This window comes from Drosophila hydei, unplaced genomic scaffold, assembly GCF_003285905.1.
Source record: "Drosophila hydei strain 15085-1641.00,03,60 unplaced genomic scaffold, DhydRS2 tig00000001-arrow-pilon, whole genome shotgun sequence".
Classification (NCBI taxonomy): Eukaryota; Metazoa; Arthropoda; class Insecta; order Diptera; family Drosophilidae; genus Drosophila; species Drosophila hydei.
In genome coordinates this window covers 9,788,344-9,803,121 of record NW_022045643.1, presented here as the reverse complement: position 1 = coordinate 9,803,121, position 14,778 = coordinate 9,788,344, and the positions used below count along the sequence as shown (strand labels likewise).

Sequence of the window (14,778 nt, the reverse complement as noted above, 5' to 3'; positions counted from 1 at the left end):
AGCTTACTGAATTTAATTGAAATTTATAGATTAAGTGTGGTAATTCTGATAGTTATGGGAGATTTAACAGAGCAACAAAGTATTCTAACTAAATTATAAAGTTGTTTGGAGTTAAAAAAAATATATTCTGTTGATTTTCAGCAACAATTAAAACATCAAGTTCCATTGACATTTCATATTAATGAATGCGCGACGTAAACATTATTTACTGATAAGATTAACATAATCAAATGCTTTTATTTATGTTACAAAAGCTCAAAGTGCCGATATACCTTGTCAACCAGTGTACAAAATGTATATAGGAGCAGCTTCGGTAATTCGAAACGTGTGGCACGTGCGGCATTATGACAATTAAAAAGCTGCTTATCGTTGGTCTGTTTTTATTTTTATGATTATTTATTGTAGGCTTAGGTAATTTGATTAGAACAGTAGATATTGCTATCTGTGTTGATTCGAAATACCTAAAATACCATTCGTTTGCAGATCGTCCAATGGCAAATCTTTGACGATTTCTATAAAATCTTCCACTGTGCAGGCATACGAGTAGCCCTTCTTTAAATCTTGCTTTGACCAGCTAATCCAACTGATTTGATCACTAATATCGGGGCAGATAATATAGTCGTCCTCAATCTCCTGCAGGCCAATATGTGGGTTATTAACGCCCACCAGCACAATGCCCTTGCGGGTTTCGTGATCGATAATCACACGGAAATACAACTTCGGCACTGGTATCAGACCATTGTTGTTCTCGTCGAAGTCTAAGTATAGCTCTTGGGACACGCCCTCTGCATCAGGCAGCGTGGATACACCCCACGTTCCTGTGAAACAATCAACGGTTATATTCTCGTCAGCAACGAATTTTCGCACGCTATCTTCAACACGTTCCCAGTTGCCCGCATTGAATGTCTGCCACTGGGGCGCGGCATTTACAAAGAAAAAGGTCGCCTGCTGTGCGGCACCGAAAATGAAGTCAGTTTTGGCAGATAGATGGCCCCTGGCCAGATACACGTTGCCGCTAATATCGAAATATGGTGAGGCATCCATGCCCAGAATCTCGCTAACTGTAATATTTTGTTGCACCTGGGTATACTTCTGATTGACGTCCTTGCCGCCATAGAAGTCACCCGTTACAAAGCTTGGCCGACTAACTGAACGCTGATATTGGGCGCTGCTGGGCGTCAGCACATGGTGTACATAGCGTGTTACCTCTGCTAGCTCATCGTGACAGACATCGTAGAGTTGCAGGAAGTCATCGTCCATATCATCGCTGGCTAGCTGAAAGCCAACTTCCAAAAGATTTGTGCCTCCATTGCACACACGATTCGTACGTCGAGCAGTGTAGCTAGGCCACGAGGTGCATACAAAGTCGTTAATATGGTAGACGCTGCCCAGCACTAAGAAATTTTCCTGTTGCCAGCAAGTGGCCCTCAGTCGAGAATACTCTGCAAAATATCCTTGAAATGTTCTTGTGCCGCTGCAGTGCATCTCTATTGTCTGACCATGCTTTAATTCTACCACCCCTTGTGCATTGGGCTCCAAATATTTTGCTGAGCCCTTCGCGTTGCGCACTACAAAGAGCGGAGCTGGATCTTTCAGATCGCCATTTACGCGAAAGTTACACGGCTGCTGTTGCTGTGCCTCCGGTACTCCAAGGAGTCCTGTTGTCTCCAGTTGATTTAATGGGAGATCCTTGACCACATCCGTAAAATCTTCCACAGCGCATGCGTAGGCATAGCCCTTCTCGATGTTGGTCTTCTCCCAGTCCAGCCAATCCAACTGCGCACCCACATCCTCACAGACGACATAGTCCTGCAGTATTTCGGCAAGGCTGGCATGTGGATTGTTCGACACCACTAAGGCAATTCCCTTGCGACTCTGCTGGTCAATAACAATGCGATAGACCAGGCGCGGAACTGGCAGCTGCTCTGTATGGGCATCTAAATAGATCGGGGTCTGCTTGCCTTCGGCATTTGGCAATGTGGCCACGCCCCAGCTGCCTGCATGCACGCTTACGTTCAGCGCCTCATGGGCCACAAACTGACGAAGACTCTGCTCCAAAGCCAACCAGTTGCCAATGGTAATGCTGCGCCACTGGGGCACCACATTCACATAAAAGTGGGTCGCACGCTGCGCCGAGCCATGCACAAAATCTTGACGCGCGCCGAGGTGACCTCGTGTTAGGTAGAAATCGCGACTGCTGTCTAGGTACTGGCTTGCATCCAGACCGAGAGCCTCGCTAAGCGTCTCGTACTGATGCGGCAGGCTATAGAGTACATTGACGTCCCTGCCAGCATAGAAGTCGGCTCGCAGATAACCAGGCTGAGCAACGTTCCGTTGATAGGCCACATTAGCTGGCGTCAGCTCGTAGCGAGCGTATCGCGTGATCTGTGCATTCTCGTCATAGCACAGCTCCAGCTGCGGCAACAGACCGGCAGCCACATTAAAGCCAATCTGCAGTAGTTCAGTGCCGCCTTCACACGAGTTACCAGTTCGAACGGCTTCATAAGTGGGCCAAGATTGGCAGCTGAATTCTCCGATTCTTACATTCTGGCCTTCCGCCTCATACATTTGGTTGCCCACACAGCGCGCCGTCAGTGCGGTATATTTATTGAATGGTATGGCAAGTGCAGCTGTACAATGCAAATCAATGCTCGACCCATCATCTACCGTATAGATTCCTGTTTCATTCGGCAAAAGCCAACTCAGGGCGCCCTCTGGCGTAAGCAGCGGGGCAGGATTTGTGAGATCCCCGTTGATGCTGAAGTAGCATTGATTGGGCTTAGGAGTAGGAGTAGGAGTTGGTGTAGTCGGAGCAGCAGTTGTTGCAGTTGAGCTTGATAATGTGCTGGGCGATTCGGTAGGGCTCACAGGAGATGTTGTAGATGGTAATTCCGTGGTGTCGACAGTGGAAACAGTGCTCTCAGAAGCCGTTGTAGTTGGGTATTCAGTGGTGCTGACAGTGGAAACAGTGCTCTCAGAAGCCGTTGTAGTTGGGTATTCAGTGGTGCTGACAGTGGAAACAGTGCTCTCAGAAGCCGTTGTAGTTGGGTATTCAGTGGTGCTGACAGTGGAAACAGTGCTCTCAGAAGCCGTTGTAGTTGGGTATTCAGTGGTGCTGACAGTGGAAACAGTGCTCTCAGAAGCCGTTGTAGTTGGCAATTCAGTGGTGTCGACAGTGCTCTCAGAAGCCGTTGTAGTTGTGTATTCAGTGGTGTCGACAGTGGTTGGAGAATCAGTGGTGGTGCTTGGATCTCTATCTAAGCCAAGGATACCATTCGTGTGCAGATCATCAAGTGGCAAGTCTGTCACCACTTCCGTGAAATCCTCCACAGAGCACGCATATGAATAGCCCTCATGTAGATCCTCCTTTATCCAGGAAACCCAACTTATCTGATGTCCAATATCCTTGCACAAAATATAATCACTTTGAATTTGATCCAAAGTTACGTAGGGGTTGTTAACACCGACTAGGACAATGCCCTCTCGACTGGCACGATCGATTATGACACGGAAATACAGTTTGGGGACTGGTATCAAGCCATTGTTGTTCTCATCAAAGTCAAGATATAGTTCCTGTTCGATGCCCTCGAAGTCGGGCAGCATGGATACGCCCCAGGTGCCGGTATAGCAGTCAACAGTCAGGTGCTGATCGGCAACAAATTTGCGAACACTGGATTCGACACGCTCCCAGTTGCCGCCATTGAAGCTCTGCCACTGTGGCGCCACATTGATGAATAGAAAGGTCGACATTTGAGCCGCTCCAAAGACGAGATCCGTTTTAGCGACCATGTGGCCGCGTGCCAATATCCGATCTTCGCTATAGTTAAAGTATGGGCTAGCATCCATGCCCAGAATTTCACTTATTGTGATATTCTGTTCTTTTTGCGTGTACTTCTTATTAACGTCGCGACCGCCGTAAAAGTCTAGTTCAACGAAATTCGGTCGCGCCACACCATGTTGATAGTCGTAGCTGGATGGATGGAGCACGTGGTGTACATAGCGTGTAACCTCAGCCAGCTCATCATGGCATACATCAAATGTGTGCAGGAATCCATCGTCGTCCAGCTGGAAGCCCACTTTAACCAGATCTGTGCCACCATTGCACTGACGACCAGTGCGCAGTGCCGTGAAGGTCGGCCATGCGGTGCAGCTAAAGTTGGCAAAAGGGTAGATCAGGTCATCGACAAGGAAATACTTTCCCTGCAGACACTGTGCAGTTAATTGTGTCCGATTCTGAAAGGGCGGCGCAAAACTAACGCCCGGGCAGAACATGTCCAGCAGTTCGCCATTGCTTAAATGCACTGTGTCCGTTGGATCTGGCACGATTATCTCGAAAGAATTATGTCGCGCAAAGAGCGGCGCTGGATCATTGAGATCGCCGTTTACTCGAAACTCGCAATCGCCGAAAACTGGCACACCCTGTTCCCCTGCAGCATAGGGCAAAACGCGCGGTAATTGTTTTGCGGCGGAGCTGAAGCCGACCAGCAGCTCAAGGATGAAGATCACAGTCACGTCGCACCTCATAGTACTGCGTGTGAGCTCTTTATGCGAGCCCGTTCGTCGATCATTAACGTTATTATATCGTTATCACAACTTAACACTTAACGCACTTATTTATGACAGTTGATTATACTATAGATTACGAATTGGCCAGCGAAAATACCCACAATGCGACTTTAGCTTTTCGATTGGAGTTTAGCTCTTGAGTGCGATTTGTAAAAATACTTAATAGTTGACAGCCGTTCAATCTGTAATCTTCAACACATGAAAATGATGGGGCTATTTACTTATCAGCTAGACTACGGCATAAAACGTATTCCAGTATCTGATTTACTGGATATCGTCACAATAGCTTAAGGAGTGAGGTTGTATACCGCTTAAAGCCAACTGTAGTATACCTCTTAATTAAGACTAGTTAGTCGTTATAATTCCTTATCAAATGGGTTAAACACATTTTATGGAACGATAAGTAAATTGTATATTAGTTCATATTTCCAAGAGCAAAAGAACAAAACACAAAACGATCTGTCAAATACTAATTGATTTCCTTTGCCGACATTTGCAATTTACAAGCCATTTATGAGCACGGAAATCAAATATTTATTGGGAGCCCAAAAACCTTAGGCATAAATACCAACAAAATCAAGGACAGGCATGTGATTATTTGCACTAAAGACTGTTTTCCGAGTCCCACACCAAATAATCTACCGATGCGTATGTAGACTAATTTGCAGCACTGTACGTGCGTGTGAATTTCGGCAATGGAATTCTTCAATGCTCGTGGTAAAAAAACAGAGCGTTTGTCGAAGACAACACGGCTGGATAATACCCTACACACAGCAGCAAGGCTAACTCACACATGCTCAGAGTTCTAGTGTAGCCTACGTCAATGACTGTGTGGGCAGAGGGTATACCACATAAAAGAAAAGAAAAACATCGAAAATGTATGTAAAAACAAATCATTTGGTAATTGGATTTGCAGAAATACAATTTATTCGCATTTGCTGCTGACAGCTGCTACTCACAGAGGTCCTGCCAATAAAATGCAATAAATAAGTGAACACTTCTCGATGCATGTCAATTGACTTGAAAAGAAATATTTATCAATAGAATGGCCCTTGACGTAGTTGTTTATTTAATTCATGTAGTTACTCTAAGCAAGTGCTAATCAATGGGCGCACGTCAATGTTCGCTGATAACTGGTACCAAAATTCTGATTTATCAATGGAATCATTTAGAGTGTCATTGTCACACACTTTGCGTCTACATTGCATTTACAGCCAATTAATTAGCTTGATTTATTTATGAAAATTCGAACGCAAAATTCATGTCGTAATCGTGCTTTGCACCCACTTCAATTGTCGGAGTGTCTACCTAAATGCTGTAAATGAATGAGTTAATTGGGCTTGTATTTATTTTCGTGCCACACAATTGGGGCTGCATATTTGGCTAGGCAACTGACAATGACAACTTGCGCATAAATTATGATTTTCAATAATTTATGTTAACTAATGGCAACACATGGCGTATACGCATTGTCCTTGTCATTGGCTGCCAATTAAGATAGTTGCCCAAATTGAAATCGGTCTGGGAGGATTGTAACAGCATCAGCAACAGCAACAGCAATGGCAACAGCATCTGCCACTTGGCACTCTTGCTAATGGCCACGTTAATTATAATTTTTCATTTGCACTTCTTTTCAATGTTCACCCCATCGCCCTTGACAGATGGCTGCTCAGTGCAGCTCGCAGGTCTCCGCTCAATTAAAAGTGCATTAAGATATCGCAGAGCAAGTCGCAAATGTTAAGGCGCCAGGTGCTGCCTGATAATTTCTTACCTGATTGCAGTCACTTAATGAAAGTGCTTAATTCGTCAGGGACAGATGCAGTAAACGACATTGAATCTTGCTGCAAATAATTTCTGTGCACAAAGTTGCAATTAAATATGAAAGTATAAGATGGAAAATTGAAATATTGAGTGTTGTAGTAGTATACTTATTCAACTTAAGACACTTTTCTATAGACTGTGTCATGAGTATAAGTATTAATTAACATTATTACTATTAGTAGAAACATTTCTTTATATCATATCTCTGGGTCAATTGGACACAGTTGAGCTCTCTCTTTAGCTTTTAGATCCCCTAAATCTTTTATGGCATATGTATATCTTGGTTACTCGGAGAGCACATCGACTGACTCAACCCAACCTCACTAGCTTACAGAATTTCTTTAATGTCCATGGGAAATAAAGTCGACTCCAAAAATTTGCATACATATATAGTTATTGGTTTATTTCATCTTCTTGTTCATCGTTTGGTAAAAAGTGAGCTGAAAAGCTCTTGTATAGCGTATAAGCCCCCTCGAATAACACTGATACGCCGTGTGACCGACGCTGTTGATGGCAACAGCGCGGCATTGAATAAATGAAGAAGAAGAATAAATGTAGATGGCGTTGGCGATGGCGATGGCGATGGTGCAGGCGATGGCCAAACCGGCCACTGCCGCTGGCACTGATGGCCAACAAGGCGGCTTTCAAGTGCAGCTGGCAAACGCGCCAACTGCAAAAGACAGCGCCAAACAGGGCAGCGAAAAAAGCAGCGCACTCATTTTTTATACATTTTTGTTTTTTTTGTCTTTCTTTTGTTTTTTTTTTTTAAGGGGATGTGGCTGAGATTTTTTTTGTGCTCTTGCCAGGCGTAAGCAATTTTTGCAGCTCTCTTTCTTTTAAGCGAAACATTTTAATTTAAATGTTAAAACGTGACGATAGCGCAGTCACTGGGGGATATGAGGCTGTCTCCTGTGCGTCAAAATGTCAGTCAGTCAACGACATATGCAGTTATCCGCAATACGTATACTAACTTTACCCACAGGTAACTTTAAAGCTAACAACTGGCTTGTAGCAATAACCCATTATCTGAGCGTATTTGTACAGAGTTATAATTTATATCAAAAGAAATCTGAGCAATTTTTAAGCTATTCAATGAGAAGCACTCTAGCCTCGATTTAAATCGATTGTAGGGTATTCCCTTGTTATTGCTGCTGTTTCGGTATGTTCGCCAATCTTGTTGCTCTGTCATTGTCAGTCTCGTGTAAATTTTGCTACTGTTATTGTTGCTGTTGTGGTTGTTATAGCTTGTTACTTGAGTGGATTACCAGCGATGTTGAACATCCAATATCCAAAGGGACGGGCGCAGCCCTTGGACGAAAAAGTTGTTAAATTATGCCTGCTCAAAAATTTGAATGACGGCGCGCTTTGGTTGAGCCCACGGCAAAAGAAAAAAATGTGGACTCTGTCGAGCTGTGGTAACCACAGCTCAAGTGCCAATTAATAAGTTTCGCCATCGGTATGCGTTAAAAAAGCCCAGAAGCAGCAAGAGCAACAGCAGCAGCAGCAACAACAATAACAACAACAACAATCAAATGGAAGCCGTTCGGTCATCAGCCTTTTGCCTGTGCCCTGCAACGCCGCGGTGTGCAGTTGATGCTGTTCAGTCGTTTGGTCAGCCCTATATGCATGAATTATTCAAAGAAAAGGATATTAAATGCAAATACACACACACATGCGCACAATTTTATATATATTTGTATGGACGTTTATGTTATGTCCCTGTGTTGTGTTTGCTGCCGTTGTTGAAGAAGGATGAGGACACGCTTGAGTAATTGGAAGTTTTTACTGCCGCCTCGTTTGCCGTAATTCCACACACGCTGCTGCTCTACGTGTTGTTCTCGTTGTTGTTGTTGTTGTTGTTGTTGTTGTTGATGGAGCAAATTTTAATTAATAATGTGCGGCTTCACACATTGCCATAAAATATTCATGTTGGCTCAGTGGGTACTTTGGACTGTCGTTCAATTTTATTGATAAAATTACGAGTGTCTTTTGCTGCTTAGGCCCAGCTCTTATTAAGCTTATTCGGGCTCAGTCTAGAATCATAATCTTCGATTCAAGGTTGCTCCTTGATCGAACCCAAATAGAAGCAGATATGAGCACATCATCGATTCTACGTACAAAAGAAATTATATTAATTGAAGCTACACAATTGTTGAATATATGCCAGTCTTACATACGTGATAGCAGTTGAATTGATAATATGAAAGACACAAGAGTATTACGATTTCCATTATAATTTTTTGTGTTTCAATTAGCACGAATGCTGACCAAAATAAGTATTCGGTAGCAAAAGTGGAATAATAAGTAAATTTATATGTAATACATTTCGATAACAGGGTCGCCTCAAGTGCATTGTTGCCATTGTTGGTTGTAGTGCATTGTGTGCTGTTGTTTGTTGCCTGTTGCTATTTTTCTTTCACTTCAGACGTAGCTCGTTTCACTTTCCGGCTTTTGCTTTTGCTTTTACTGAGCACAGCACCCTGGCGAAAGGAAATTTTCAGCAACAATGTATGTTTATTTTAACTTTACCATGTTGCTGCATTTGCAGTTGCAATTGTTGGTGCTGTTGCTTCTGCTGTTGCTGTTGTGTGCGCTATTGTTGGTATCTGTAATGTTGCCGTTGTGCTCGCTGCAACGTTTAATTCAATGTAAACGTGTTAAAGCGTGCCCAGCATGCGAAAAGCAGAAAAACAGTTTTAAATTGAAACAAACAAGCAATGACTGTACAACTGACTGATGGGTTCCACTTGCCGACAATCGAACCTCTTCAGCTCCTCTGCCTGTTGTCTGCCTGCCTGCCTGACAAATGCAGGCAGTAACAGCATCATCATTATACATATATCATTTTACGCGCATGAGGTGGTCCCATCAGCATCTGCGACAATGGAAATGTTAAATTCTCTCATTTAATTTGATTTTAATTTCGTTGCTTTCAATGCCGCCGAATGAAATTGAATCCCGGCCAATAATCAATCAGTCTTTAATTAAGTCAAAGCTTTTCTGGCCAGGTCTTGCCTGGCCTGGCTCTGATGTACTTATATTAATTTATGCGCGTTAAAAGTAAATATTAAATATATTATTTCATTTGTATCGTAACGTTTACCTTTTTATGTGAGTAAGAGATTCAATATCTATAATCGATAATCGAATAATTTTCAGATCAGATTCGAATTATTGAGGTATTCGAAATTCATGGCACACTGAAGTCTTGCCACGAATATTATATACATATTTACATAATCCTGACTTACGATAGCCTTATTAGTTTAAATTGGGCTTCTCCACGATGCAAACTCAAACTCTGACCAGCTTAGAACTTTGTTTCCTTTAGACAGCTTCTATAAATGACGAAAGTTAATTTACATAGATCAGTTTGGTAACAACAACTTACCTGTTTACGAGCCGCGTATTGCGAAATTGGAACTTCAAGCTTCAGCGATCGTTGATCCGGGTCTGTTTCGATTGCAAAGAATAGTTCGGAGACGTCATCAATGAAATCAGGTTTTATGCTGCCCGATGCAATGCGCACGCGCTGCAGCTGCTTGCATTCTGCTATAACTTTTAGCATAGCAGCAGATATATCGACTCTGCTGGACATCCAGATGCTGAGCTTCTGCAGCTGTGTTAGCTGTGCTAGCATCTCCACACATTCAGCTGTAGAGCAGAAGCACTTCAGTTGCTGCAATCCACTTAGCCGAACAATTTGTTGGGTCTCTGCAGGGGTAAGGGTGCCTCCATCGATGTCTAGACGCTGAAGCTGCTGCCGTGCAGCCAAATTAATGAGGAGTGGCTCAAAAGAGTTAGTGGCCCGAACTCCGTAATATATGAGCTGCCTGAGCTTAGGTAGCTTGGCAAGTGCCTTGTATTCCGATGCTTCCGCTATCATGCCAAACCGAAGAGTCTCCAGTTTGGCACAGTAAGGCACAATATTGGTGAGATTCCGTTGGACACTGGAAAAGCCAAGGTGCAGATAACGTAGATTGGGATTCGATTTGCAGCAATTGGTTAAAGTTGCGGCGCTCAATTGCTGTAAAGTCAAGTGTAATTCCTCCAGATGTTTCAGTAAGCTTAAACTGTCAAAGGTAAAATCTGAAAATAATAATAATATTAAGAGAATTAAAAAAAACTATACGAACTGAGCTTTCCTTCAATTTATATACCATTAACAGCATGCAACTCTAAGACATTGAGCTGGCTTAGGTCCTTAACTGCGGTTAAAATATTCTCAAAGGGCTGCTCAATCGGAGTATGCAGAAATTTAAGCTGTTTGACTGTTAATCTGTTCAGGCTTATCATGCCTGTCAATGCTAAACTTAATATGCTAGCGCAATTGATGGGTGCTATGCATCCATAGCTTCTAAGTGCTCGCGAAGTATCAAAGTGATCCAGATCGATGGTCAGCTCTTCGACGGATTCACGGCAAATGCAGAATCTGATCAGCTGCTGCCTTGAGCTGTTCTCGTCAATCGTGAACTGACGATAATGTTTACCGGCCCAAGCTACGAATACCTCGCGAAAGCTTTGACAGACTTGTGCAAAACTTATTTGATCGTCAATAGATAGATAAGGCAGCAGATAGCTGAGGCAGTCAACGTTCAAAATTAAAATACTGGAAGAGCTCATTTTTGCTAACCAGCAAGTGGTGCTTTGATTGCGAGACTGAATTGCAAATATAATTAAATAAAAATCAACTTACAGTGCCAACAAAAAGCCACGTAACCCAAATAGCATGAGTAATCAGTTGCTATTCATGCACAGATTAGATACACGTACACCTTAACGAGTCTGTTTGTTGACGCTCCGCTCGATAGACTGGTTCGGCTTCGTATATATTATCAATACGTATAATACGTAGTGGAAATTATTTTTACAACAAAACTAAGTATTTGTCTGCTAAAATTTATTAAAACGCAAAATTTATAGAATATACAAAACACTTAAAGACTTAGTTATGAAATACTAAACCTCATGTAGTCATGTTTTTTCTCAAGGTAGGTATTTTAGATGCTTGGATTTATCCAGGCACGGAGTTTTTGCACTAGCGACGGGTGGTAAGTCTGCCTGCCACTTTGGAATGTAATTTCTTCACCTCTGAGTTCAGGCTCCCTCGGTCATCTGTATTCAAAGATACAAGAGATGGACCAGAAATTGGCAAAGTCTGCTTACAGCTTCTCAGCTTGGCTTTCTTACCAGGATTGCCAGAACGCACCCATTGGAAACAGTTGTTCTTCGTGTTTAATGGTCTAGAATTACAGCTATAGGCAGACTCAACCAACTTGGAACTGCCGCTATTGGGCAGTACTGCTTTTTTGTCAGTGTTATCAAAAGGGCGCATCCATTCAGAACATTCTTTATTTGGGCTTAATGGCTTCCCATTATTTTGAGCAGCAGAACGCGCCCATTTGAAGCTCTTGCTCACCGTAATACCTTTTACTGAGAAATCATCGCAAGCTGAACTGTTTCGAGCCAACTTTCGTTTTGGCCTAGCGGCGCCCGCTTCGGAACGAGACTTGTGCGGAAGTGTATGCTTTGGTGTCTCATTGTCCGGCTGTGTGATATGATCAAATATAATGTTTCGCAATACGATGCTGTCCTTGAAGAGGGTTGGCATAAAAAGCTGCGGTTCGTGCCCTGGATACTCCACCAAAACAGCGCTTTGGTTTAGTATTAGTTTCAAAGAAAATTTTAAGTGATTGGTTTTGAAATTCATTTGCTTAGCCAAATTTTTACTTTATCATAGACAAACTTTTACATTACTGGATTGGGAAATGTTATTGTTATTTATACATCAAAATATAATGAAAGACAACTGAAGTTTAGCACCCGTTTGATTTGTCAACTCGTACAATTTCTATTGAGTTCGGAACGGTGACTTTAATAAATTAATTTGACACGTTTCTGGCTTCTTATGAATACTGCTTGCGGCGTTTTTTTGACTTTTCTGTTGTAGCTTTTTGGTTTTTGTCAGTTGTTTCTCTTTCTGGGGTCTCTGTCCACTTTTCTGTTTATCAGTGTTAACTGAATTACATGGATTAATCAAAAGGTTGGAGAGTCCAATAGCCTGGGTTGCCAAAGAAGCAGCAATAGAAGCGGCCGAATTTTTGACGGATTTCGTTGTTTTACCCGACTTGAGAGATGCACATTGCGCCAGCTCGTAAGCGGAGATGCGCTTCATGGCAACGCAACGGCTACAAATATGAGGCAGAAAGATCTCAGATTCACAGCCGTTACATTCCACCAGCACCACCTTTCCATTCGATATAAGCTTAAGTTCAAAGCGTCGTTTCGAAATATCAGTTCTTGCAGTGTTTGGCGCCAAGCCCGCCGTTGCAGTGGTCAGCTTGTGGCTCCCCATCCTGTGGCACCGTTTGATCGGCGAGCATGAGAGAAAGTTCATCTCACTTGCTTCTGGCTTGGGCTGGCGGCTAAATATGACATTCCTTAAACAGACTCGCCCGTTTTGCAGATCAGGTAGAAATATTTCAGATTCATGACCACGCGCATTCACTAAGACAACACTCCTGTCAGCCAGCAATTCTATATGAAATCTAGATTTGATTGTGGATTCTGTGCTACTGCACATAATTTTGGGGCTTAAAAGGCGGCAAGTGATGTAAATCACAACAAGAATTTGATACGTCCAAAAATTATCAACCGGAATTGGCTATGCCTTTTCTCAGTGGTAGCGTGTATACAACTGTTTATCTCAGATTTATCATATATCCAAAAGGTTTAAATTGTTGTTTGTGATTTGATCAACATGTCGCTTAGTTTTGATTGTATTTTCAAACTGGTCCGATGATCCAAATTAAATACTAGCTCTACATATGCCTCAATAATGACATTCACCCAGGGACACGTTTTTCAGCTAATGCTAATATCGAATTATAATCATTTACACCAACATATGTATGGAAATGTTACACATACACCTCAAACATTCAGCCCATAGCCTTGGGCTAACGACATTTATGTCGTTTAATATCAGCAGCAAGACCGCTAAATTTCATAGCTCTAATTCGCGTTCTATTCACGGGAGCCATTCAATAAAGAAAACCACAAGCCAGCCACGTAAGGCTATCAGCGATGTACCAGAATCCAATACCCAGCATTTTTCCTAATTGTATCAAAGAGCCGGCGAATTTATGGTGCCAACTATTAAATGTCCGAGCTTCGAGCAGCGCGCCGGGTGTGTTTTATGTGGTCCACGTAAATGGAGTTGGGCGGACAGCATCCTTGATAGCAAAAAACCAACAACCACTTTCGGTTGCCCAGAGTTGTTTCAGCTGGTTGGTTGGTTGGTTGCCCAGCTCAGCGAAATATAAAAAATTCAATTATAAGAATTTATAATAGCGTAGGCTTGTCTGTTATACTAATTCATGGCGTTGCCGGGTACAAGGGAATCCGCCTTATCTATTAAGCCTTCGTAGTGCACGTAAATAGCTTGATTACATTAAAGCAATGGCTATATAATTTACATGAAACTACGATGGCAAGATGAAAATATATGAATTACTTAATTTATAAGTTAAGCTCCAAGTTTGGAGAGGCTCAAAAAGAGCTTAAAAAATGTATTTATCCGTCAAACTTTGTTTATTATTCATTGTTCTTCACTTGATTTCCCACGTTTATTACTTAAATTTTTGTTGAAGTTTCGATTAGCAGAAGATGTTTATCTTTTGTTGTTTTCCTTTTGAAGAAATGCTAAAAATTGATTTGCAATGGTGTTTGACATGGATTTGATTTTGGTTTTCTCTGTTTTCTCACAGGAATTCATGTTGATTTGCGCCAATTCGAATAGTTAAGGCAGAGAATGAATTTCAACGCCTGTCGTCTGGCCAAGTAATTTAATCTGACAAGAGCCAAAAATAAATAGGCTTAATGTGTGAAGAAGTTGACAGCAACGTGTTTGAAGTGCGCCCTTCGGCAGTTCTCAGCTGCTACAGAGCTAAATATATATATATATAAAATATATGCATGTGGATACGTTTGTTAGGCTTCACTAGAATAGCCTTAAAGACATGAGAATAAGCAGAAAATTTGCATAAGAAAGTGTGAAAGTCTCACCATGACTAAGTGTGGGGGTGTGTGTGAGTTTGTTTGTGGGCATGAGTTTTCCGTAAGCCGTTTTTGCAGTTTTTGACAAATGACTTAAAGCCTTAAGGGTACACAGTTTTGAAAAGGGTTAAAGTAATTTGTTGAGACTGTTAAATATTGTATGTGGACCAAGAACAAGAAGACACAAAAACAAATACATAATAAAAATGAAATATTTTCGTATTAACAGAAACAAGGACAATGTGAACATACATTCATACATACATGCATATACATATGCATATAAATGTATAATGTACATGATATACATATGTATAATAATATACACATTTC

General features: G+C 42.0%; 4 protein-coding genes across 6 annotated transcripts; all 4 read right to left on the bottom strand.

Annotated features, from left to right (window-relative positions):
* Positions 1 to 117: 117 nt before the first annotated feature.
* Positions 118 to 4,646, bottom strand: LOC111597291. The gene has a single exon (XM_023311906.2). It carries the CDS (start codon positions 4,522 to 4,524, stop codon positions 439 to 441), a length of 4,086 nt encoding a protein of 1,361 aa, XP_023167674.2. The 5' UTR covers positions 4,525 to 4,646; the 3' UTR covers positions 118 to 438.
* Positions 4,647 to 6,748: 2,102 nt separating this feature from the next.
* On the bottom strand, positions 6,749 to 11,037 carry LOC111597229. Of its 3 annotated transcripts, none has more exons than XM_030222696.1 (6): positions 10,548 to 11,037; positions 9,779 to 10,476; positions 9,639 to 9,725; positions 9,122 to 9,262; positions 8,561 to 9,016; positions 6,749 to 8,497 (listed from the first exon to the last, which is right to left on the bottom strand). In XM_030222696.1, exons 1-3 carry the CDS (start codon positions 11,008 to 11,010, stop codon positions 9,654 to 9,656), a joined length of 1,233 nt encoding a protein of 410 aa, XP_030078556.1. In that variant the 5' UTR covers positions 11,011 to 11,037; the 3' UTR covers positions 6,749 to 8,497; positions 8,561 to 9,016; positions 9,122 to 9,262; positions 9,639 to 9,653. The 3 variants fall into 3 exon arrangements, 2 of the variants coding, with proteins under 2 accessions (XP_030078556.1, XP_023167590.2); XM_023311822.2 differs by having other exon boundaries at positions 6,750 to 8,497; positions 8,565 to 9,016; XR_003944119.1 differs by lacking the exons at positions 9,639 to 9,725; positions 9,779 to 10,476; positions 10,548 to 11,037 and adding an exon at positions 9,491 to 9,596 and having other exon boundaries at positions 6,769 to 8,497; positions 8,565 to 9,016.
* Positions 11,038 to 11,257: 220 nt separating this feature from the next.
* Positions 11,258 to 12,110, bottom strand: LOC111597230. The gene is made up of 2 exons (XM_023311823.2): positions 11,578 to 12,110; positions 11,258 to 11,502 (listed from the first exon to the last, which is right to left on the bottom strand). The coding sequence occupies exons 1-2, from the start codon at positions 12,095 to 12,097 to the stop codon at positions 11,426 to 11,428; spliced, it is 597 nt and encodes a 198-aa protein (XP_023167591.2). The 5' UTR covers positions 12,098 to 12,110; the 3' UTR covers positions 11,258 to 11,425.
* On the bottom strand, positions 12,085 to 13,202 carry LOC111597233. Its single transcript, XM_023311824.2, has one exon. The coding sequence runs from the start codon at positions 12,968 to 12,970 to the stop codon at positions 12,239 to 12,241; it is 732 nt and encodes a 243-aa protein (XP_023167592.2). The 5' UTR covers positions 12,971 to 13,202; the 3' UTR covers positions 12,085 to 12,238.
* Positions 13,203 to 14,778: the final 1,576 nt, after the last annotated feature.